This window comes from Neomonachus schauinslandi, chromosome X (genome assembly GCF_002201575.2).
Source record: "Neomonachus schauinslandi chromosome X, ASM220157v2, whole genome shotgun sequence".
In the NCBI taxonomy this organism is placed as follows: domain Eukaryota; kingdom Metazoa; phylum Chordata; class Mammalia; order Carnivora; family Phocidae; genus Neomonachus; species Neomonachus schauinslandi.
The window spans coordinates 101,407,713-101,431,099 of NC_058419.1; the positions used below are offsets into that span (position 1 = coordinate 101,407,713).

The following is a 23,387-nucleotide window of genomic DNA, read 5'->3' on the forward strand; positions in this document are numbered from 1 at the left end:
AGATTTTAGGGCTAGGGATCGGACACCGTGGCACAGTCTGGGACGGTGCCTGCAGAGATTTTTGGCAAGAAGTTTGGTGCGGAGTACAGAGAAAGCAAATGTATGGCGTGATGGATGGTGGTAGCCAACTAACTGTTCTGATTTCTCCGCTAGAACATGTTGTTTATCTTTTTTTTCCTTTGCAAAGCAACTAACTTGCACCTTGTCAATAAATTTGTTTGAAGGATTCGTGGTATCAATTAAACCAGGTTTCCCAAAATTAGGTCAGAAAAACAGGGCAGCGATCCTCCCTCATGAAAAACTGACATATTGTCCAAAAGCACAATGTGGCATCACTAACACTGAGCTTTAGTGCTGAAAACATTTCCCCGTTGGATTAGAGAAGTGGTGTTTGAAATCGGCTTATCTAAAGACCATATGTGGCATGTACCCAGAACAGTTATGTATCTGTACACACATACAAACATACAAAGTATTCAGATGGGGACTCCTTCATCTTAGGTCTCATAAGATTGAGTATAATGAGGAGAAACCAGACAAAGAAGGAAGAGACTCTGCTATAATAAAGAGCAAAATGGGCCTCAGGTGATCAGCTTAGAAGATAGGGCTACTGTTTATCAAGGTGTCAAATTTCACAGATGCCTAAAAGAAAATCTCTTAGAAGAAAAAGTATTTGCTTTCCCTCTACTAGGAATTTACTTCTCAACATGTCATACAAATAGACAGGCACAGATGGAATGTTACAAAACGTCTCTTGAGAGAAAATTATCAGAATGAAGGTGGCATTGCCATTTTACTCCTTTTTGTTAAGGGCTGTGGTGTTTATCCTGAAAGCAATCCTCCACCAGAGGATATCCTGTCACAGAACAGTTTGGTCTTCCACTGGGAATGCTTTGGATTGGCCAAAGAACCAGAACATCTGGACTACTTAGATAACCTTAGAACGAGCCATGTTTTCTACAGAAACACTGAACCCTTCTAAAAAAATTATCATTTGTAGTATATTTAACTGTTGGAGGTAGATTTATAAAATATTATACATATGTAAGAACTGATTGCATTGCAATACACAAAATGGGATGCTTTGATCAACTTCCGAATTTTATGTTATTTATTACAATTTTCTCCCTTTAGGGTTTTAATATATTTCCTAATTATTGAAAGCATTAGAATAAAACGTGTTCGGCAAAAGCTGTTTGTTTCTCTTATGAGACAAGTTTCACTCAAAATCTTGGTGATTCCACAGAGCTAGAGACTATTAAGGCAAAAACAATAATCAAACCATATGCTGGTTTATTTCCCTCAATGGAAGTAACAGAAAATTCCATTTCTTATCTCTCTTGAATCTTTTTGATAGCTGTTTCCTGAAAACTTAAGAGTGCTAAGACAAATAGTGGTAAGTTTGCTTTCCTTTCTCATTTTGTAAAGAGAGAGTGTCAAGAATTTATTAACACTTGTTTACATTTTTTTCTTCTCCCATTAATATTCTTCAAAGAAATAGGCATGGTTTGGGAACGACTGGTAGCAGAATCTGGCATTCCTTGGTTCCCCCACAGCTGCTTAAACCATGACAAAGTTGAGAATAAAGTGGGTGGCCTGTATAGTTTAATGGCTTGTGTAGTTGGGATATAGGAAGGGCCTGTCCTCAGGAATGCATTTTCTTTTACCAAAATGGCAATAACGTGGACCTGCTTCATTAAGACCAAGGCATTATCTTGGCGTCTTGTTCTATGTATTGATTTTTGGTGCATGAAAATTAGCAATGGTTTGAGAAAATAATGTAGAAGTAAAGGTGTCCCCCCAAACATAATGTTTTCTAATACAGACAGACAAAATGGGAGTGAGAGGGTACATCGAAGCAAATAGGTTTTAATACATTTTTAAAATGTGTAAATAACTTGATTTGACAGCAAAAAGATGAATGATAGGTTTCCTGTAAGCATTTTAAAATTTTTCAGTGGCTGTACCAAAATAGATTTATTTTTTCTCTTTTTATTTTCTGACTCTATGAAACATGCTCAATGTAGAGACTTTGAAAATCACAGAAGAATACTGAGAAGACATGAAAGGTCACATAGGATCACAACACCCTGAGATAACCACTACTACTACTTCAGTTAAAAAAATTTTTATGCATCTCTTTCTAGTGTATTAGGTTTTCATGTAGCTGAAACCTTTAAATGCTAATAGTCCAAAGTAGCTTTTATTTTGCCTTTGAATCTAGATGGTTTAGAATGGAGTTGCCCAAGGTGGTTTATGATCTGTGTTCTAGTAAGAGTCTTCATGGTAAACTCTTTAGCCTAATTTTTATTCACATACCTATTTATTCAACTACCATTTATAGATGCCCAGTTCAGCAAGGCAAGTCTGGCAGGAATTATTTAACAGCATTATTGAGCTTTTCTTTATATAAATAATATTTTGGGCAGCAGTTTACAAATATTCAGTCAAAAGTAGGTTAAAACACAGTCCCATATTAGAGAAGATATGGATTTGAAATTTCATTTACTCTAACTGCACTCTTCTAAAGATGAGAAAACTAAAACTGGTATGTGAGTAGTTAACAGTTGAAAATACATTTGAATATTACCAGTTTTTGTGTGACTATTGAGTTGCCACTGACAGGAGTCTACACAAGAAGATAGCCAATGTAGAATTTTGTTGTGATACCTTTAATGTAGTCCATTAAGCTACTTTCAATACTGACGTATTTAAATAATATACACATAACTAGTTCATCTGGGGAGAATTAGAAGCGTACTTCTAATTAGTAGAAGAGGAAAAGAACATGCCATCCCAAAATATGCCACTTGGCCATGTAGATTATTTTGAGTTGAAGGCCATTAAGACCCAGCAAACTCAGGAAAAACTTCTACCCTTCCCTTAACTGTCTAAAAGAATTGAAGTAGGGGGGCTAGCCCAGAAAGAGAGCTATTACCAGAGATAACTTTTCCTTAACTTTTTTTTTAAAGATTTTTCATTTATTTATTTTTGAGAGAGAGAGAGTTGACATGGGGCTCGATCCCAGGATCCAGAGACCATGACCTAAACTGAAAGCAGACGCTTAACCGACTGAGCCACCAGGCGCCCTCAGAGGTAACTTTTTAACTGAAAGACTTAATAGGCATCGCCTGGCAAACATATGACTACCAACTATCTGCTCTTCTTCTCTTCCTGTGACTTGCCCTCCTCCCCTTTGGAGCCCCAGGCCCCTATATCATTCCTCAGGTTGGCATAAAAGCCTCAACGGCCTGATTGCCTTTGGGTCTCATGTTTTATGGGGTTCTTGTATGCACGAAATTATTTCTCTCTTTTTAGTCCATTTTACATCAATTTAATTATTAGACCAGCCAAAGAACCTAGAAAGGAAGAGGGGAAAACTTTTCTGATATCCAAGTAGTTGTGAGTCATTACCCTGAAACTGTGGGATGATATGAGTTTTTAAATCATACTCACTTTACATGACATACTAGAATTAGAATTCAAAACTGATTTAAGTGAGGCAATTGACGTCTCATTCTTTTAGGCTTTGATAACAGCTTCTTCCATTTTAGTTTCCATGAACTTGGCAACCATTACTGGTCAGTACTCTGGACTGCAGGTGCATATCTTAAGGAATTGTCATTTCTATTCTGCAGTTACAGGAACTTGTCATTTAAAGATATGAGTCAGGGCGCCTGGGTGGCTCAGTCGGTTAAGCGACTGCCTTCGGCTCAGGTCATGATCCTGGAGTCCCGGGATCGAGTCCCGCATCGGGCTCCCTGCTCCGCGGGGGGTCTGCTTCTCCCTCTGACCCTCCTCCCTCTCGTGCTCTCTGTCTCTCGTTCTCTCTCGCAAATAAATAAATAAAATCTTTAAAAAAATAAAATAAAATAAAGATATGAGTCAACTTCACAAACACTTAAAACCACGAAAACATCCCTAGGAAGAGCAACCACTTCATTTCACTCTCAAGATTTGCAAAATGAGGTACAATGACTCAAAACTCAAAGAATCTATAAAATCTGACAAATGGGCTAATATATATACCATCAGCCTTACCCAGGGTTTCATATGTTCTTACAAGATTCCTGCACAGGGGCTTAAGGGCAAGTAGTTTACAAACCATAAAAATGAAGAATAATGACACAAAGAGACTTGCTTTAGGTTGCATACAAGTAAAGAGTCAGAACCAAAACATTCTCAAGAAACAGTCTGTTTTGGGGTGCTTGGGTGGTTAAGCGTCTGCCTTCAGCTCAGGTCATGATCTCAGGGTCCTGGGATCAAGCCCTATGTCAGGCTCCCTACATGGTGGGGAGCCTGCTTCTCCCTCTCCCTTTGCCTGCCACTCCCCCTGCTTGTGCTCTCTCTCTCTGTCAAATAAATAAATAAAATCTTAAAAAAAGTCTGTTTTTTCATCACAGTTTACAATTTCTTTTCAGTAAATTCTTATTCATATATAATTGCAATTCATGGCAATGATTCTTGGGTGGTTTTTAAAATGATATTTTTGTGCTTTCTTAAATATACCACTGGATTTTTTGTGTGTGAAGTAAAAATAAAATCTGTTTTAATAGAGTAGCGGCCAAGGGCAGGCTGCCCCAATATGGGCCACCTTGGTATGAACATTATTTTGAGTTAAAAGCAATCCAAACACAGCAGATTCAGGAAAAGCTGTTTACCTCCCCCTCAGCTGCCTGCTGGTACCAGAGATTTCTCTTTAAGAAACTTATCTGTATAACAGGGCAACCTTTGTTTTCTAAACATCTCCTTTTACCTTCCTGCTAATGGCCTTTCTCCCCTTTGTATCCTCAGGCACCTATCCTTCTCTTTAGCACATATAAATGTCATGTTGTCTCACTGCCTTTGGAATTTTCCATGTCTGTGTGGATTCCCCATATGTAGGCTATTAAATATTAAATTTGATTTTCTTCTATTAATCTGTCTCATGTCACTTTGATTCTTAGTCCAGCTAGAAGGACCTTGAAGGGTAGAGGAAATTCTTCCTCCCTAACAATAGCATGTAAATGTCCATTTTTAATTTAGAGAAATCAACCTCCAGATACATTAATCTTCAAAGAATACACACTAAAAATAGTGTATGTGCCCTAAAAGTAGAGACAAACAGCTAACATATTTCTTATAGATGGTAAATGTAGTCCTCAACACTAAAATCTAATATTAGTTTCCATGGTAATTTATTGGAAATCAACACATTTTTTCCTATTATATGACCTGAGAGAGTAGTTAGCATTTTTTACGTGTCATGTCTAATTTCTCACTGTACTGACCTGGTTGTCAAAGTTTGATATACAGGAACTGCTTGTTAAAAGTTATACCTTGCATTTTATAACCCAGTTGTGCCATTTCTCATTTGAGTGCAGGAATTCACAGCCATAACAATGCACGGCCATCTCCCTCTTCCTAGCAATGTTACTCTAATACCCCAGGATGGTGGTAGACATTGCTCTGGCAGCAGTGACTCAACTACTAAAGAAAGACACCTAGCCCAGTGCTTTGCCCATAGCTGGCACTCAATACATATTTGGGGAATGGGAATGATTTGTTCCTTTTTCATACAGCAGCACTATATGAATCATCTTTAGGCAGCCTGCAGTGGAGTGAGATTTTGATCAGGATATGAAACATCGTCAATCAATAGGTTGTTCCAACCTAGAAATAATGAGAATATCAAGGTGGTTCTGAGAAGGAAGAGAGTGGTGTGTTGGTGGGTGCTGACTGTGAATATGTTATCCCGATTGTGATCTCTGATCACATATGTGAAATTGTGCTATGTGTGCACTAGATGATACTGTGGGCTTCTTGAGAATACCTTAAATAGAATTATTATTTTTTAAGCTGGCTGTTTGTGTGTACTGTAAAGATTTTCTAACACAAAGATCTGAGTTCCAGTGCATTCCCTCTGCTCTGACCTTAGGCTTATGTGTGATTTATAACTTCTGTTAGCAGCTAGAGACAGATGCCTGCTAAAATGAATCAAACTTTTGAACATGTAGGTACTGTTTATCCAGGTTGCATTACAGACTTTTGTCTTTGCCTGTTTTGCAATCCTATCACTGACCAATCATATGTGGAGGTTCAATTCTTCTACTATGCCCGGCCTTCCTTACTACACATAATTGAGATTTAGTTTAATATGAGTATTCAAAACAGGAAATTAGTGGTATTTACTACCCATCATGTATCTTGTTCCTCCTTGGTAATTGCTATTTGCATAGACCGAACACTGTATATAGCCTATTTGCACAGGATGAAATACACATATATATCCATAGACATGTTGTGGAGACACATTCCTAAGTGGATTTCCTTTTATAAAAAAGGGCTATATAAGAATTCTGTCCGGGCGCCTGGGTGGCTCAGTTGGTTAAGCAACTGCCTTCGGCTCAGGTCATGATCCTGGAGTCCCTGGATCGAGTCCCGCATCGGGCTCCCTGCTCAGCGGGGAGTCTGCTTCTCCCTCTGACTCTCCCCCTTCTCATGCTCTCTCTCTGTCTCATTCTTTCTCTCTCAAATAAATAAATAAAATCTTTAAAAAAAAAAAAGAAAAAAAAAAGAATTCTGTCCAACAGTGAAGGTCCTCCTGATTTAAGAGGTTAATTATTTAATACTCGAAGAGAGTGCCCTCTCAGACATCTCTCTGAGTAACAAATGTGTTCTATAAAGCACAATTTCATTGAATACATGAGGCAAGTAACCTCATTAAGAGTAGAGTGTGAGGGCAATGTACTAATGTTCAAATAGGTTCAAAGGTTTTGACCATGCAAGAAGAATGAGGCAATTAGTTGGATTTAATCCCACTGACTAGCTATATTCCATTTTCATTTCTCTCTCATGGAAACAGTGAACTCAAGAGAGCTAGTTGCTCTTCACCTATTAGAAGCTACCAAGTTTATCAGAGGATCTATTGTCTAGGCAAAGACCTCGGTATGCCAACTGCAGTCCACAGACCAGCAGCATCACTATCAATAAGGCACTTGTTTGAAATTCAAACCTTGAGTCCCACCCTGGACTAATGAATTCCAATCATTTTTTAACAAACTCTCCAGGTGATTTGTTTGCACTGTAAAGACTGCAACTGTCAGCAAGCCCTTTTGCTCAACTCTAGACCTTAAAAGTTAAAACCTAAAATAGACAAGACTGCTTGCGTCCTGCTCTAACTGAAGCCCATTGTCCTTATTTCTTTTTTTTAAAGATTTATTTTTTATTTTATTTTTTAATTTTTTTTAAAGATTTTATTTATTTATTTGAGAGAGAGAGTGAGAGAGAGAAAGAGCACAAGATGGGGGAGCGGGAGAGGGAGAAGCAGACTCCCCGCTGAGCAGGGAGCCCGATGCGGGACTCGATCCCGGGACTCCAGGATCATGACCTGAGCCGAAGGCAGTCGCTTAACCAACTGAGCCACCCAGGCGCCCTTTAAAGATTTATTTATTTATTTTAGAGAGAGAGTGAGAGTGAGAGAGACAGAAAGAGCCGCTTGCGTGTGTGAGCAGGGGAGAGGGGCAGAGGGAAAGAGAGTCCCAAGCAGACTCCCTGCTGAACGGGGAGCCCAATGCAGGGCTGGATCTCATGACCCTGAGATCATGACCTGAGCAGAAATCAAGAGTCAGACACTCAACTGACTGAGCCACCCAGGCGCCCAGCCCGCTCTTCTTATTATCACACTTTCCAGAGGCACTGATGAAGGTGTTTTCCAATGATCGGAACATTGCAACGACCAGGCCAGAAAAGCCCTGATAGCAACAAAATGCAGAGAAGACCACAACCCAGAAGTCCTCTTCCCTGCGGCTCAACACATACCAACCCCCGCCTATGAACATGTGCTCTCTGCCTGCACCCCCCTAAATTCTCCCTATAAAACTCTAGGTGTCCATCTTGCTGGTGGAGAGGTCATTTGTTCAGGCTTGAGCCTGCCACCTCCCCCGACTGCCAGCACCTGAAATAAATTTCTCCTTTTCTTTTTTCCAAACCCTCATCTCTTGAGTTATTGGCTTCTCTTGAGATGAGTTTATCTGAGTTTGTTCCACAACAGTGTTGGCAAACTCAGCCAGGAGCCAAGCTTTGAATTGGTCCAGCCCCCTTGGGATTCCCCAGGATGGAGCAGTTGGCCTGGGCAGTGCCCCCGGGGCTCACCCATTCGTTTCCTGAGTCAGTGGCTATGATAGATCAATTAGTAACACAATAACAACAAAAAATGACTGTGAAGCCCTGCTCTACAGCCTTCTAGTTGGCTCTCCAAGAGTGGAAACAGAAGGAACCTAATTTTTGCGAATTCCAATGATATAAGAAACACCCAATTGTTAGCTGGGATGCAACAGGAAGTTGCTCAAATAAGAGAGCTAAAAGCCCTCAGCAGAAGGGAGGACAAGGGACAAAAGCAGGGAAGGAATGCGTTTTGCTTTGCAAGGAGACACCCAACATCAGATGTTTCACCTGATAATGCCTTGCCAGGTGACTCACCTGATGGCCCCTTATGTGAGCCAGTCTGAGCCAGACTGGAGCTGAGGATGTGTGCAGAAGCCCCCCTAAGCTGACCTGAAGTTAACTTTAGCTCATTATAATACTAAGATCTCCCCCTATGGGCAGTTTTTTGCCATTTTTTGAACTTTGAACATACGCTATATGCACTATCATGTTGACATGCTAGGTGTGCACAAGTGAACCAAAAAGTGCCTATGGAAGCCTCCCGCCCCCACCCCCTAATACACTGAATAAAAGCTTTCTGTACTAACTCCACCAGGAAACAGTGCTTTGAGAGCTATCTCCCTATCTCCTCACTTGTAACAAGCAATAAAAAGTTGTTTGTATTAGACATTTCCTTGGGTTGTGTTCAATTTGATGCACCCCAAGTAGCAAACCCCTTAAGTTTGGTAACACAAACACATCGGTTTTAATCTTGGAGGATTTTCAAGATGAAAATACCTGTCTTTCTGTCAGTAACTGGTGGCAATTTTGCCCCCTGGGGATGTTTGGCAATATTTGGAAACATTTTTGGTTGTCAGAACCAGGGAAGGTACTATTGGCATCTAATGGGTAGAGGCTGGGAATGCTGCTAAGCATTCTACAATGCATATGACAGCCCCCCCACAACAAAGAATTGATGAAGGATAGTTGGAAGGCAGGCAGGCAGGGACAAGGGGCCCCTACCCTAAGAGGAAATCACCCTTAAAAGGACTTTACACCACCCAGGAAAGAGCCCTCCACCCTTTCCCATGTGATAGATAGGTGACAACAACCTGATTGGATGACAGGTGCAGGGAGGGTTAATTAGATTAAAACAGCGTGCTAACAAGCCCATAAAAACCCCTAGACTTAGAAACTCCGATGGCAACCCTCTTGGGTCCCCTCCCTCCTGGGGAGCTTTGTACTAACACTTTGCTATTGCCCAATAAACCTTGCTGTGCAGCCCACCACTCTGTCTGGTCTACCTCTTCATTTTTTGAAGCAGCCTGAACAAGAACCATGGGTACCAACGAAGGAAAAAATACTGTAACAGAATTATCCAGTTCAAAATGTCAATAGTGGTGAGATTAAGAAACCCTGCTGCAGACAAAGTTTATATTACTCAGAATACATTTAATCATCCCATTCATCACATTTACAAAGTGGGTTACGTATGTTGAGTAATACAACACAGAAGTACAAGTTAAAGATCTTTATCAAGAATTTAACATTTAGTTGGAAAACAAGTGAAAAATTCAATAAGACAAATAAAGGACTTCCATTGAGATGCCCACGTATACTTAAATACTAAGAGCTTTGGCCCACATGATTAGTTCAACATGAATGATAAAAGGTTTTATCCTTCGTGGTCCCAATACCCGCTTTGTCCAGGATCATCTCATTGATATTTACTAATTGAGGAAAAAGCTAATCATCCTCAAACAGTGGTCCTTTTCTTTCCTAACAAAGACACTGCCTGGATAGTCTAGTTCACACTGAAGCAAACTGAATGACCAAAATGACTAAAAGGCAAAACTATGCTGATCAGGAAAAACTGGGATCAAGAGACTTTTGAAAAGACATTCCAGGTCTCACTTACATCATATATTTTATGTCTAAGGAAATAGCTCAAAAGGTTGGCTCTCGGCTTCCGGCGGCAGGGTCTGGAGAAGGGGCGGCAGGCGCCATGTCCGGCCGCGAAGGTGGCAAGAAGAAGCCCCTGAAGCAGCCCAAGAAGCAGGCCAAGGAGATGGACGAGGAAGATAAGGCATTCAAGCAGAAACAGAAAGAGGAGCAGAAGAAACTCGAGGAGCTAAAAGCGAAGGCCGCGGGCAAGGGCCCCCTGGCCACAGGTGGAATTAAGAAATCTGGCAAAAAGTAAGCTGTTCCTTGTGCCCGAGGCAATGATGATCCTTAATTCCATTCCTGTTTAAACATCTGGATTCCCTGTCATAGCGTCTGTTGCTACCTATAGCTGGAATGAAGTGTTGTCTTAGATCCTGTTGTACATTTAAGAATAAACTTTTGTAAAAAAAAAAAAAAAAAAAGGTTGGCTCTCATGCCTGTAATTTTGGTGGCAATCGAATAACCTTGTTGAAATGTCCATATCAAGAGACTCAAAGGTATAAAATTACTAGTATTGGACAATTTGTGTTCCTGGCATAATAGCCACCAAGTGTATTTTTTGTTTTGGCGTTAGTTATCAAGAAGAAAAAAAAGAAAGAATTGAGGTCAGCTGTTTAGATGTCTTACACAACTGAAGAGTAGAGAAGCAAGAAAAATGTTACAGGCTAGAAAAAATTTTGACTGCAAAATGTCAGATCTTATCCAAGGAGAGAATTTGTTAAACTTGATGGCTCTGATTTGGAGATGCTGTAGCAACATAACTAAAGTTCCTTAATATTTGGGAATTGCACAGGCAATGAAGGGGAGCAGAATATATACCCCAAAACATGCTTTTTTTGGCATACGGATTATTTTAGGCTGATTATTATTTTTTAAAAGCATTTATTTTTTAAATTTTTTTTGAGATTTTATTTATTTATTTGAGAATGAGAGCGAGCGAGAATATTAGTGGGGAGGAGAGGGAGAAGCAGGCTCCCCACAAGCAGGAACCTGGGATCATGACCTGAGCCACAGACCCTTAACCAAATGAGCTGCCCAGGCACCCCAGAAGCTGATTATTTTTTTAAAAAGATTTTATTTATTTATTTGAGAGAGAGAGAGCATGAGAGGGGGGAGGGTCAGAGGGAGAAGCAGATTCCCTGCTGAGCAGGGAGCCTGATGCGGGATTCGATCCTGTGACTCCAGGATCATGACCTGAGCGGAAGGCAGTTGCTTAACTAAGCAAGCCACCCAGGCGCCCCAAGGCTGATTATATTATTTTTAAGAAACTGCAGACACAGGAGGAATTTTTGAAAACTGAGAAGTTACCCTTTTGTTAAAGATATTTACATTTATAAGGGAAATATCCATTTGTAAGGGTGTCTCCCTTTCTTAACCTGGAAGAGCCCTGGACTCAAACTCTCTAAAAACTCTTCTCTTATCAATGGAGAAAGCAACGACTTAAATCTGCGTAACAACCACACCCTTGATTACTGTGTTTCTCTTGGAAATCTCCCATAACTGGCTCTCCCACCCCCAACATTTTCTTTTGTCTGTAGCTGGAGATGGTATTTAGGGTGGTAGCTTAGGCCATTTCAGGCAGTTACTGTTTTTCTGGGTATCTCCCTTGCATAAGGGGGTATACAAGTTATTAAACTTGTTTGTTTTTTTCCTGTTAATCTGGTTTGTTATTACAGGGAGGTCTCAGCCAAGAACCTAGAAGGGTAAAGGGAAAATTTTTTTTCCTCCCCAGAGCAATAACTCAAAAGGAGTGACTCTTTAGTGAATGCCTATTCAGTTTTTAATGAGTCATTGTCTTTCAAGGGAGATGCCACCACATAGGTAGGAGGTTTTGATATCTGGGCAAAGTTTGGCTTTTCCATATTTTGAAGTCAGTGATCAAAGATGTCAGATGTTGAGCCCTCAGAGAGGCTTAAACAGTTCTGTGATCTCACTGTATCTCTCAGTAAATAAATACACTAGGTAAATACTAACTAGGATAGGGGCATATACTCCAAAAATGATTCATTACAAAAAGGGATAAGGAGTCCACTGGGTCTAAATTCATCCGGCTTTAAAACAGTGCATCCTAAATGATGTACATGTTAATTACATTACTAAAGATATTCTGGGGACTAGGGAGTTTATTGAGCAAGTCTAATTTCTATTGATTACATTCTCTGGAGAGATAAAGTGTGTGTGTGTGCAAGAAATAAAATGGGTTTGAGAGGGAATGGAGAAAACCTAGATGTTTATCATTATTAACTAGTGCTGGTCTCTGAGATAGATACTTTGCTAGTTCCCAAACTACTTCATGATGAATGGATTGCCATATTATTGTAATCAATATATCTAAACATAACCATTCAGAACAGGATTGTTAATGAACTTTGCCTTAATGTGACAGTTTCAAAGCTAAACATTTCCTAGAAGCACAATTCTATATTAGGAATGCTTAATATCAATGCAATTTAAAGAGTAGATGGTGGCATTTCAAATTATATTGGTTTTATTTCCTGTTCATTTAATTTTATGAGTGCCAGACACATAGTAGGTTCTTAATGATTATCATTAAATGCAAGAATAAATGAATGAAGCTCTCCTTTAGGACAGCACATTCTAACTCAAGTAAATCTATTATAAGGTAAAATATGGACTCAATGGAGCTGGAGCTAAAGCTGGCCATTTTAATACAAGATAAATTAGACTTAAAATGAGATTCGCAGGAATTTTTAATAGAACACATTATTATCACATCCTAAATTACCCAGAATATCATGTAGTTGGAGCAGAGAAATTATGTAATGGCTGCTAACATTTACTGGGTGATAAATATGTGTCAGACATTGCGACACATATTGACACTAATTTAGTTTATTTAATCTTCATAGCTATTCTATGTGGTAGGTACTATTATTATTCCCATTTTATAGAAGAGAAATTTGAGGGTCATAGAGGTTAGGTGATTTGCCCAAGAGAGTGGGGCTGGACACTTGGTTCCTGAACCTGTTTTGAAAATATAAGCAGGACTGTAGTTGGTATTAGTTGTATTATTAACTTAGCTCCACGTTCTGTTTTGTTCCCTACTCAGTTATGTTTTATGCACCTCTTAACCTCATGCACAAGCAATCATTCACTTTGCCTTTTTTTATCCCTACTCTTTGATTGTGGAAACCTAATGGGGAATGGATGGTAACATTTGTTTTGAGATATCTGATCATACCAGGTCCCAAATAGAGCCTCACTGTCTGGAAGAATGCTGTCCCAAGGCTCAACAGGGCAAGGTAGTTTGGGGAATGATCCTGGCCTTCTTGATCGGCTGTCCTTCTGATAATAAAGTTTTCTTCACTTCAAAATCAGTGTCTCAGACATCTGCTTACTGCACATTGGGTGCACAGACTAGTTTAAATTTGGTAACAATAACACATTCAGTACACAGAGAATTGGGTTTTGAATACATAGCATTGCTAGAGTCCACACCCCTAACCATTAAGCTGCTTTGCTCCATACAGTAAACATGTGTACACTGGGAGGCCATCTAGAGTGAGAGACTGGACAAAACACACAGTGAAGAAGAAATTTAGGACTGCCTGATGGGTGCAAGAGTGGTTAGGCCTGAGGCTAGAGCACATTGCTGGCTGGGTATTGATCTGAAGACAAGGGAAAACATAAAAAAAGGAGGGAACAGGAAAGGTCAGGATTTTGGAGGGAAACTGAAGGTGAAGGTCAGTGTTGGATACATGTCAAGTCAGGCAGCAGCAATGAGAAACCTAAGCAAAAGCATTTGGGTAAAGGATTCAGAGACTGAAACATGAAATTCAATCACATATGGGCAACAGCAGGAACGAGAAATAACATAGAAGTGAATGTGCTAGCTCTGTGCTTTGGTTCTTTTCCAAGCAAGCTTGTCAGGCCAGGGACTAGAGTGAGGACTATAAAGCCCCATGGCCCTTGCCCATTCATTCTTCATCTCTCATTCATTGCATAATCTAGTTCTCTGTAGAGTATGTGAAATATATCTGTGTTGCATATATGACATGATCTTAACTGTCCAAGTACCTTCCCTGGCTGCAGGAACCAACAATTTTGAACATTCTCATATAAACCTTTTCTTTTTTTCTTTTTTTAAAGACTTCATTTCTTTTTAAGTAATCTCCATACCAAACATGGGGCTTGAACCCACAGCCCCAAGATCTTTGATCGAGAGTCGCACACTCCACCTACTGAGCCAGCCATAGAAACTTTTTTTATGATCAATTTCCTAGGAAATTTTCAGCCAGTGTTTGTGGAAGTAGGTTGGTTGTTTTTTTTGTTTTTTAAGATAAAGCCTGGTCCAAAATCTAGCCTAGTTTGATCCTAGCTGAATTATTTACTGTAGTATCCTCTTAGCATTAAGGAAGACTCATTTAATACATGTGAGTGATATCTCAAAGAATCCATAAGAAGGGGAGCAGGTTTTGCCATCCCAAAATATGCCACTTGGGCATGAGGGTTATTTTGAACTAAAGGCCATCAAGACAGCAAACTCAAGAAAAGACTTTTACCTCTCCCTTCACTACCTAAATGAATTTAGGTAGGGGCCCTGGCCCAGAAAGAAATCTATTACTTGAGATAACTCTGCATCTGAAAGTCCTGACTATATGGTAGAGCAAACAACTGATTACCAAACATGGGCTCTTCTTATTGTCCTGTGAATGACCCGCTTCCCCTTTGAAGCCCCAGGTCCCTGTGCCATTCCTTAGCTCTGGACAGCACATAAGCCTCAACTGCCTGACCTGTCTTGAATCTCGTATCTCTGGGGCTCCTGTATGTATGAAATTAAATGTTTTTCTCCTGTTAATCTGTCTTATGTCAATTTAATTATTAGACCAGCCGAAGAACCCAGAAAGGAAGAAAGGAAAGGTTTTCTACCCTAACACATACCACCCATTGGAGGGCTAGGACATCATTTTTATTACACCAACAGTATGAGCAAAAGGTAACAGTGGAGGAAAAAGTGCTTAAGTAAGTGCTTAACTTGCACAAAGGTGTGTCCTGGCAAGTCTACTCGTCAGAAGAACTGATAATTGTGGTCTGCAAGGTCTGTATGCATCAAATACTTTAACACAGGTCTTTCAGGAGGTTTTAAAAATGAAAGACTTTGAAGGCCTGTAAGATAAGGGATTTATGAATAAATGGCAGAAAAATATTATTAGATGTGACATCTCCCAGTTCCTTCTCTGAGCTTTACTCTTCTGAGTGATAGAGCAATTCATCTGATAATTACATAATTGCTAACATGACAATAACTTGACTCTTTCAGGAACTCTATGATCAAAGACCATAACTATAAGCCTACCATGTGCTGTGCCTTGACCTTCTGAACCTTGCAGGCCTGGGGAGCTTGCAGTTATGCCACCTGTTAACCCAAGTCCTTTCTTTTTCCCTAAGATGATTGGGATAGACCATTCCCCAGGATTATAAGCTTCTCAAGGGCAGGAGATTGCATGCCTTGTTGCTTTTGTGAGTTGATGACTCACTCATTTCCTGAAGCTCCCTTGGAAGGAAGGCACACACTGACTTTAAAAGGGACTTTTGGAGTACATGACCTTGAAGAACACTTTTTGGCTTCTTAATGCTTTTATTTTACTAAAAACAAAATGCTCCCTCAGTAGAAATACATATTTAAAAACCATTGTGGATTTAAGCATTAATGACTGCTCCAACACTGGCCACAATTTTCTTCTTCATGTTTATGGAATTCGACAGTATTGGGAAAGTTTTTCAAACAATTTCCTTTATTCTTCAATCATTTATTTTTGTAGTACTGGAGGCTTCTGTAGCTATGGGCAACTTAACCTTAGGCCACGCATACTAAAAATAGCCTGGGGGTGTTTGACCCTTCCTGGCTGTGTGCCTATCTGTAAGAACTGAGCTTTAGTAGTTTATCCTCCTTAGATACAATTCATTTTCCTTCTTTTCTCTTTATGATGGTATAGGGGCCAAGGGCAGGCCACCCCAAGACAGGCCACTTTTTCATGAAGATTATTCTGAGCTGAAGGCAACTGAGACCCTATGGGCTCAAGAGAAACTTTTGCCCTTCCCTTAACTACATATAAGACTCGAAATTGAGGGTCTTATCCAGAATAAGGGTTATTAGCAGAGTGGCAGGGTAAACATCTAATTACCAAACATCTGTTCTTATCATCTTGTGAATTACATTCCTTGCCTCTAAAGTCCCAGACCCCTATCCCCTTCTCCTTAGTTCAGGATGACATATATGCCTCATTTTGCCTGACTGTCTTTGGAATTTCCATGTCTGTGTGGATTCCCCACACGGACACTATTAAATTTGCTTTTCTCCTGTTAATCTGTCTCATGTCAATTTGATTCTTAACTCAGGTAGAAAGACCCTTAAGGGGACAGGAATTCTTGCTCCCTGACAAGCAATACTTAACTGTTACTCCTCCCTGTCCTAAAAAGAAATAAGTGTTGTCCAAGTGAACAGATTTTTATATGTGCCCTGTATCTTCTCCGCACTCTTTCCCTTCTTGAGAAATAATTCAGACTCTTTAATTAGAGCATATTCAAAAGAGTGACCAGGATGGTGGAAGTACTGTATCCTCAGAAAGGAAGAAGGAATAAAAGAAGCTAGGCAAGTTGAATCTAGGGAAATAAAGACTCAGAAAGACCATGGTGATGGTCAACAAACTTTTGATGGGCTGTTTTGGGAAACAGAGATTAAAAGTGTAGAACTGGGGTCAAGGGGTAGACAGTGAAACAGGGATGCTTTCTAACAGTTAGGTTTTTCCAGAGATAGAACTAGCTTCCTTGAGAGGGAATATGATCCAGTGTAAGGTGATTGATCACTTAGGAACACGTTATGGAAGGGTTCAATTACACAACATTAAGTTGCTTCCAACCCTGGCAAGCTATTTCTGTCCTTTCATAATATTTCTATTCTCAATTCCTTCATTGACTATATATGTTAAGCTACAGAAAGAAACAATCATTGCTACCTGTCCTTACTTTTCCCCTTCCCAAAGGTAGACTATTTTAATATTGTAGTCTCCTGACAACAGAGGTGGCTGTTTTAATAGCTTTCAGTAGCATTATTCAAAGGGAATCTATTGCCCAATAAAGTGGTGTGGGGGGGCAGTCTTCAATGTTCTCTTTCTTTTTCAAACTCAAAGCGTCTAGGATTAAACATGTGCTTTGAAATTAAAATCATTATAAATTTGCTGAGTAAGAGAACACCAAATATACTTGTTCCCAAAGCTGGAAAGTTTTCACTTAGCATAATGTAGGAAAAAAACCACTTTTATTTGTAATGTACATAAAAAATTTCTGCAATGAATGCATGGTACCAAGTTCACAACTGTCTTGTTAAAAAAGAAAAACAAGCCCAAGCTGGAGTCATTTGCCTCCCCTCCGCAACAGCAAACCAAGACTTAATTACAGTTTTGACCTATCTCAGGAATGTGACCTTTTAAAAAGTCAATCTGAAATTTCCCCCATCAGCGCAAGTGAGTTCACCTGCATGATAAAAAAAAAAAACAAACCTGCCTTTTCGTGTCATCCACCCCCAAACAAAGTGTCCAGGCTTGAATCCTTTCTTTCTTTTGTTAATAACTTCTTGCCCCACCCTCTTTCCCATAAAAACCTTCCATTTTGAGCAACTGCTCAGAGCTGCCCGATTCATGAGTCATTTACTAAAGCCAATTAGATTTTCAAATTTACTCAGTCGAATTTTTTTAATAGTCTCTAATTTGAAACAATTCAATATATATATTTATACATGTTTTAACCCTGTGCCTACCATGTTGGGGTTGCTGTGGAATCATTTAGTGCAGCAGATATGGTACTCAACCACAATCTATCTTCCTTGAATTATTACTAATGAATAATAATTGAATGATAGTTTGTTAATGGCTAATTAATAAATCACTGTTAATCTTGGGAAGATACTACACATGTAAAAGTTATCCAAGGCAGAAAAAACTGTCAAGAAGTACTGCCATGGGGAATTCCTCAGACATAATTCCTACACTAAAGGAAGAACCTTCAAATAAAGAACACAATCTTTGACTTAAAATTTCCTGTAATTTTTTATTGGTTTGTCAATTTCCAACAATAATAAATAGCATTTAACTTCCTTTCTCTTGCATACAGGCTCTGTGCCAAGCTCTTCACATTTCTTGTCTTCTTTCATCCTTAAAACACACTGAAGAGTTGCCACCATTGTTCCCCCATTGGCTAGTATCAGAAAACTGAAGCTTAGGGAAGTGAGATGCTACCCCCAAGATTTGGGGGAAAGCCCAACAAGGGATCCATATTTTACTCTAGAGCCTGAGCTAGTCACGCATCCACCGTGTTATCCACCGTGATGGCCCTAACGCTATTGTGCTTATTTTATTTAGGGTAAACTGATGTAGAAAAACACAACATTTTTTTGGTTCCCAATTCTTTCCCTCCCATTACAGGTTCAGGACTACTCAAGCTTAGAAGGTGACACTCACCCCGTTTGTGAAGGAGAACGCTGGCATGCCGACGTCCATTTCCATTTTCAACGTAACAGGAGTAATTTCCCAAGTCACCTTCTTCTACAGAGTCCACAATTAATGAGATGGAAACTTCCTGTTCCCCGAGATGCTCCTTGAGAATTCTAAAATATAAAGCAAAACGAAACAAAAAACCCCACACAAACACACACAGACATGAAAAAGAAAAAAAGAAATTAGATGAATCTGAATCTGAGGTGAAAATACCTACAGCATCTGTGCTTCAAATTTGGCTATGGATTGATGCTATCTTAATTAAATTATATCATGCCCTTTTCCTCTTCATTTCTAATGAGGAAGCTTGTTTTTGGAGATGCTAATGAAGTTGCAGTTAATTATCTCTCTCAGCAGGACAATCACACTGTCATAATAAAGAGATGAGAAAGACCTTGAAGAAAAGTTTACAAACTGCTTTCCCTTTAAGGAATATGATATAGTAAAGGTGAGAGAGAAGAAATCCTAATGTCTTAAGCTGGGAGACTAATTATATAGATCAGGTTAGTTTTTTGTTCTTTTTTTTTTTTTTAAGGAAAAATAGAAAATTTCGGAGCCATTTTGACATTTCAGTTGAAAGCTCCAGCCCATTTTTTTTTAAATGATACAAATCAAGTGCCTATTTTAAAAGAAATATGAAATTATAAACCCGTAGACTAAATGTTTTGATGAAGTGTTTAATTCTGACATTAAAATGAATGGTAAACACTAACCTCACTGTCAAAGGTTTTCGTAATCTTTTAGAGCAAATGGAAAACCTCGAAGTGAGTCTCTCTTTCCCTGCTTCCCACCTCCACCCTTCCATCTGTTTGGTAACTCATGTCTGCACAATACTTCCTAATGTAGAATTAAAGAAATACACCTTCCTAGACCCTTTCTTCAGCACCCACAAAAAGAGGGGGAAAGTTAGGAAGTTTATTGTCCTCTTTTAACTTTAACATCTTAAAGTATATGGTTAAAAGATAACAGTGAGGGGCGTCTGGGTGGCTCAGTCGTTAAGCGTCTGCCTTCGGGGTCCTGAATTCGAGCCCCGCATTGGGCTCCCTGCTCCACGGGAAGCCTGCTTCTCCCTCTCCCACTCCCCCTGCTTGTGTTTCCTCTCTCACTGTGTCTCTGTCAAATAAATAAATAAAATCTTTTTTTTTTTAAAAAAGATAATAGTGAAGTTATAAATATGAAAAATGGTACAGGAACGTTTTAGTACATATTGGAGAATTGTCCATCTGGGCATTTCTGAACCCAACTGGAGTGCAATATTCTTGTGTATTTGTTGCCAGGAAGAAGATCCCAATAGAAATAACCTTATATGACAGTTTTATATGTTTTTATTTGCTATTGCAAAACTTTTTCACTTGTACCTTTGATCAGGTTTTAAAAGTCCTCACATTTAGGAAGAGGAACTTTAGCTTAAATGCTCATATATACCCAGAAGATGTGACTTTTAGATAGGAGAATGTTTACACATGATCAGCATTTTGATTCAATTACAACTTAATTATTATTTATGTGCTTGCTTACTTATACTATGATTAAAGATGAGTATCTCTGTCCAAGCATAAGTTCAGTTATAATTGAATACCTCAGTACTTAAAAGTAAATGAATAAGTTTTTTTTTTAAAAGAGGTTTAAACATTATGCCCTCAAAACAGACGGTATTTTTTAATGGTTATTCTTTATCATTCCCACAATATTAATATTTAGACCTTAAAGTAGGACTAAAAAAGACAATGAAAACATTTTGTGTATCTTTATCATTCCTATCAAGTGCTTTATAGTCTACTTGATGGCTCAAACATGTAAAAACATATAAAAGGAAAAGACAGAGATTGTGTTTGGTTGAGTCCTAGTACCTTGCTAATAATACTTCTTGACAATTTTCTTTCTTTTTTTTTTTTTAAAGATTTTATTTATTTGTGACAGAGAGAGAGACAGCGAGACAGGGAACACAAGCAGAGGGAGAGGGAGAAGCAGGCTTCCCGCTGAGCAGAGAGCCCGATGTGGGGCTCGATCCCAGAACCCTGGGATCATGACCCGAGCCGAAGGCAGACGCCTAACGACTGAGCCACCCAGGCGCCCCTCTTCTTGACAATTTTCTAAAAAAGAGCTCTTATAAACAAAAGGCACAATATCACATTTTCCACATTTGATGGTATTTTGGTCTGTCTCATACTAAGTTTATTCCTTAGTGAAAAACTCCTTTCTATTTCCCTTAAATTCTTTGCAAATGGCATTCATGTTTTGCAATTCCATAGTCAGTCTTTTAACAGTGTTTTGCTTCTCGGCGATTCAATGTTGAGATACTTTTATTATAATAGTAACCCCCCCAAAAAACAAGAAAAAAACCTTTATTTTCCTTTAGCTTACTTTCCGTTCACTAACACAGCAAATGTTAACTTGACTGTACAAGTTAAAAGAAAAAAAATTATTTTACCTAATGTCACTTTCCCAAACTCGATTTTCATCCAGATCTTCAATAAACTTCTCTCCTTTCATCCAGTAAATTAAAGGACTGACATCTCCACTGTACCCAAAGAAAGCTCTGCAGGTTAGATTAGCTGAGTCGCCTACAGAGAGAAGTGATGGAAATGTGTTATAAAACTACTTGTACACTCTTCTTTTAGGCAAACTGGCAGGTAACATTTTAATCACTTCATTGATTTAATAAAACATTTACCTAAAATGTTTTTTCAGCTATTTTTAATCTCTGTCAAATTTATAGACTGTGCTTTTGACAGCTTGTTTAACGAAATAGGAGTTACTTATAAGATTTTGAAGACTGGTCAGCTATTTTAGAGAAGGTTCTTCCAGTTATGCTTGCCTCATGTGTTTACGCGATTAAATTTAGGTTATGAATTACTGGGAATGATACCACAGAGGTGATGTGCCCTTCTCAAAGTATGATATCAGAGGGTATATGATGTTAGTAATTACAAGATTTCACAGGGCAGGTAGAAGATGTTTCTCAGTCCTGAATGTGGGAAATTGAAAGGAAACAAAATCTTTGGATGGGAAACAGAAGGAACTGTAAATCCAGGAGCCCCTAAAAATGTTATTAAAACATTTTCACTGTATATAGAATAATGTTCTAATTAAGGAAACCAACATATGCTCAGGTAGAAACGCACATTTTAAAAAAACAAATGAAGAACTCATGAGAATAAATATTTGGGATTTTTATTAGATGTAAAATCAATGATGCTACTGTGGAGATTAGTTTCTTTCAACAGGCTCCTCAGGAGAGACCACTGTAATGATGAAGACAGATTGGTTGATTACTTAATAAGGTAAGTGGAGTCCCTGACTAAAAGGCAGAAGTTAATTTAATGCCTGCGAAAGTAAGGTTTATTTCTGGACAGTTAGGCCATTTTGCAAACACCTGGTTTCCCCAAGCCTTAGCCAGCATTAGAGAACTGAAATACTCCAGTACAATCTAGTTTTAAGATCCTGGTGCCTCCAAGTGGAGTCAGAAAATGGACGATGAGATGGGGAGCCGTAAGGGCCTACTCCAGCTTGGACTGGGGCAAGGAAACTCTTAGGGTATGTAGCGTGCCAAGGGCAAGCTGCCCCAAGATGGGCAACTTTGGCATACTGATTATTTTAAATAAAAATTACTTAAAAGACAGCCCATAGAAGGAGATTCAGACCCTCCTCTGTCTCCGTGAAAGCACAAAATGAATCTCCCATGTCAAAGGTACCCTCTCTGTACCAGAAAGTAAAGAAGACACCCTTATCATCAGAGACAGAGAATTTAGAGCTGAGAAGGCTGTAAAAACAACCCTTGTTTACTTTTTACCAATGTTTGACTGCAGCCCAAATCTGTTTAGAATTCCTAACTGAAGCTCTCAGAATTAAGTTTTCTTTGTCCTGTCAATTTCTCAGATTTATTGCATCTTTGTCTAAAAAGCCTAAAAACTGCCTGCCTTGGTCATTTCTTTAGGAATCAATTTCATTATTGGGCCTCCATGAGTGCATAATAAAACTTTGGGTTTTTTCTCCTGTAAATCTGTCTCATGCCAATTCCTAGTCCTGCAGGAAGACTTTGAGTGGTAGAGGAAGAATTTTTCCTTCCCCTCAGGTACTTTAAGAAGGGCTGAAAACTGAGCCCCAGTGACACCTTTGTTGGCATCTGAAGCAAGCAGATTTTCTCAATTTCATAAATTCTTGAGAAGATTCTAAAGGACCCGACAACTAAATGACCTTAAGGTGCAAAGAAGGAGCGTCCTAAAGACTGGAAACCTCAGAGCTAAGCTATGAGTTAATAGTGAGTATCTCCTGAAATTGTGCTTATGAGTGATTGCATGAGTATACCTACTTGCAATGACATATCTGATAAAGGGTTATATCCAAAATATATAAAGAACTTATAAAACTCAGTACCCCAAAACAAATAATCCAATTAAAACATGGGCAGAAGACATGAATAGACATTTTTTCAAAGAAGACATCCAGATGGCCAACAGACACATGAAAAGATGCTCAACATCACTCATCATCAGGGAAATACAAATCAAAACTACAATGAGATATCCCCTCACACCTGTCAGAACGGCTAAAATTAACAACACAAGAAACAAGAGTTATTGGCATGGATGTGGAGAAAGGGGAACCGTCTTGCACTGTCGTTGGGAATGCAAACTGATGCAGCCACTGTGGAAAACAGTCTGGAGGTTCCTCACAAAGTTAAAAATAGAAATACCAGCAATTGCACCACTAGGTGTTTACCCAAAGAATACAAAATACTAACTTGAAGGGATACATGCACCCCAGTGTTGCCACTGACTGATGAATGGATAAAGAATATGTAGC

The 23,387-nt window shown here is 39.1% G+C and overlaps 2 protein-coding genes across 2 annotated transcripts in view; one reads left to right on the forward strand and one right to left on the reverse strand.

Moving 5' to 3' along the window:
• Nucleotides 1–23,387, reverse strand: part of IL1RAPL1 (interleukin 1 receptor accessory protein like 1) — a 665,379-nt gene that overhangs the window by 32,285 nt on the left and 609,707 nt on the right. The window contains 2 exon segments of the mRNA XM_021677758.1: nt 18,546–18,691; nt 21,013–21,145. Of these exon segments, the coding sequence (XP_021533433.1) occupies nt 18,546–18,691; nt 21,013–21,145 (279 nt within the window).
• On the forward strand, nt 10,092–10,483 carry TMA7 (translation machinery associated 7 homolog). The gene has a single exon (XM_021705805.1). It carries the CDS (start codon nt 10,130–10,132, stop codon nt 10,322–10,324), a length of 195 nt encoding a protein of 64 aa, XP_021561480.1. The 5' UTR covers nt 10,092–10,129; the 3' UTR covers nt 10,325–10,483.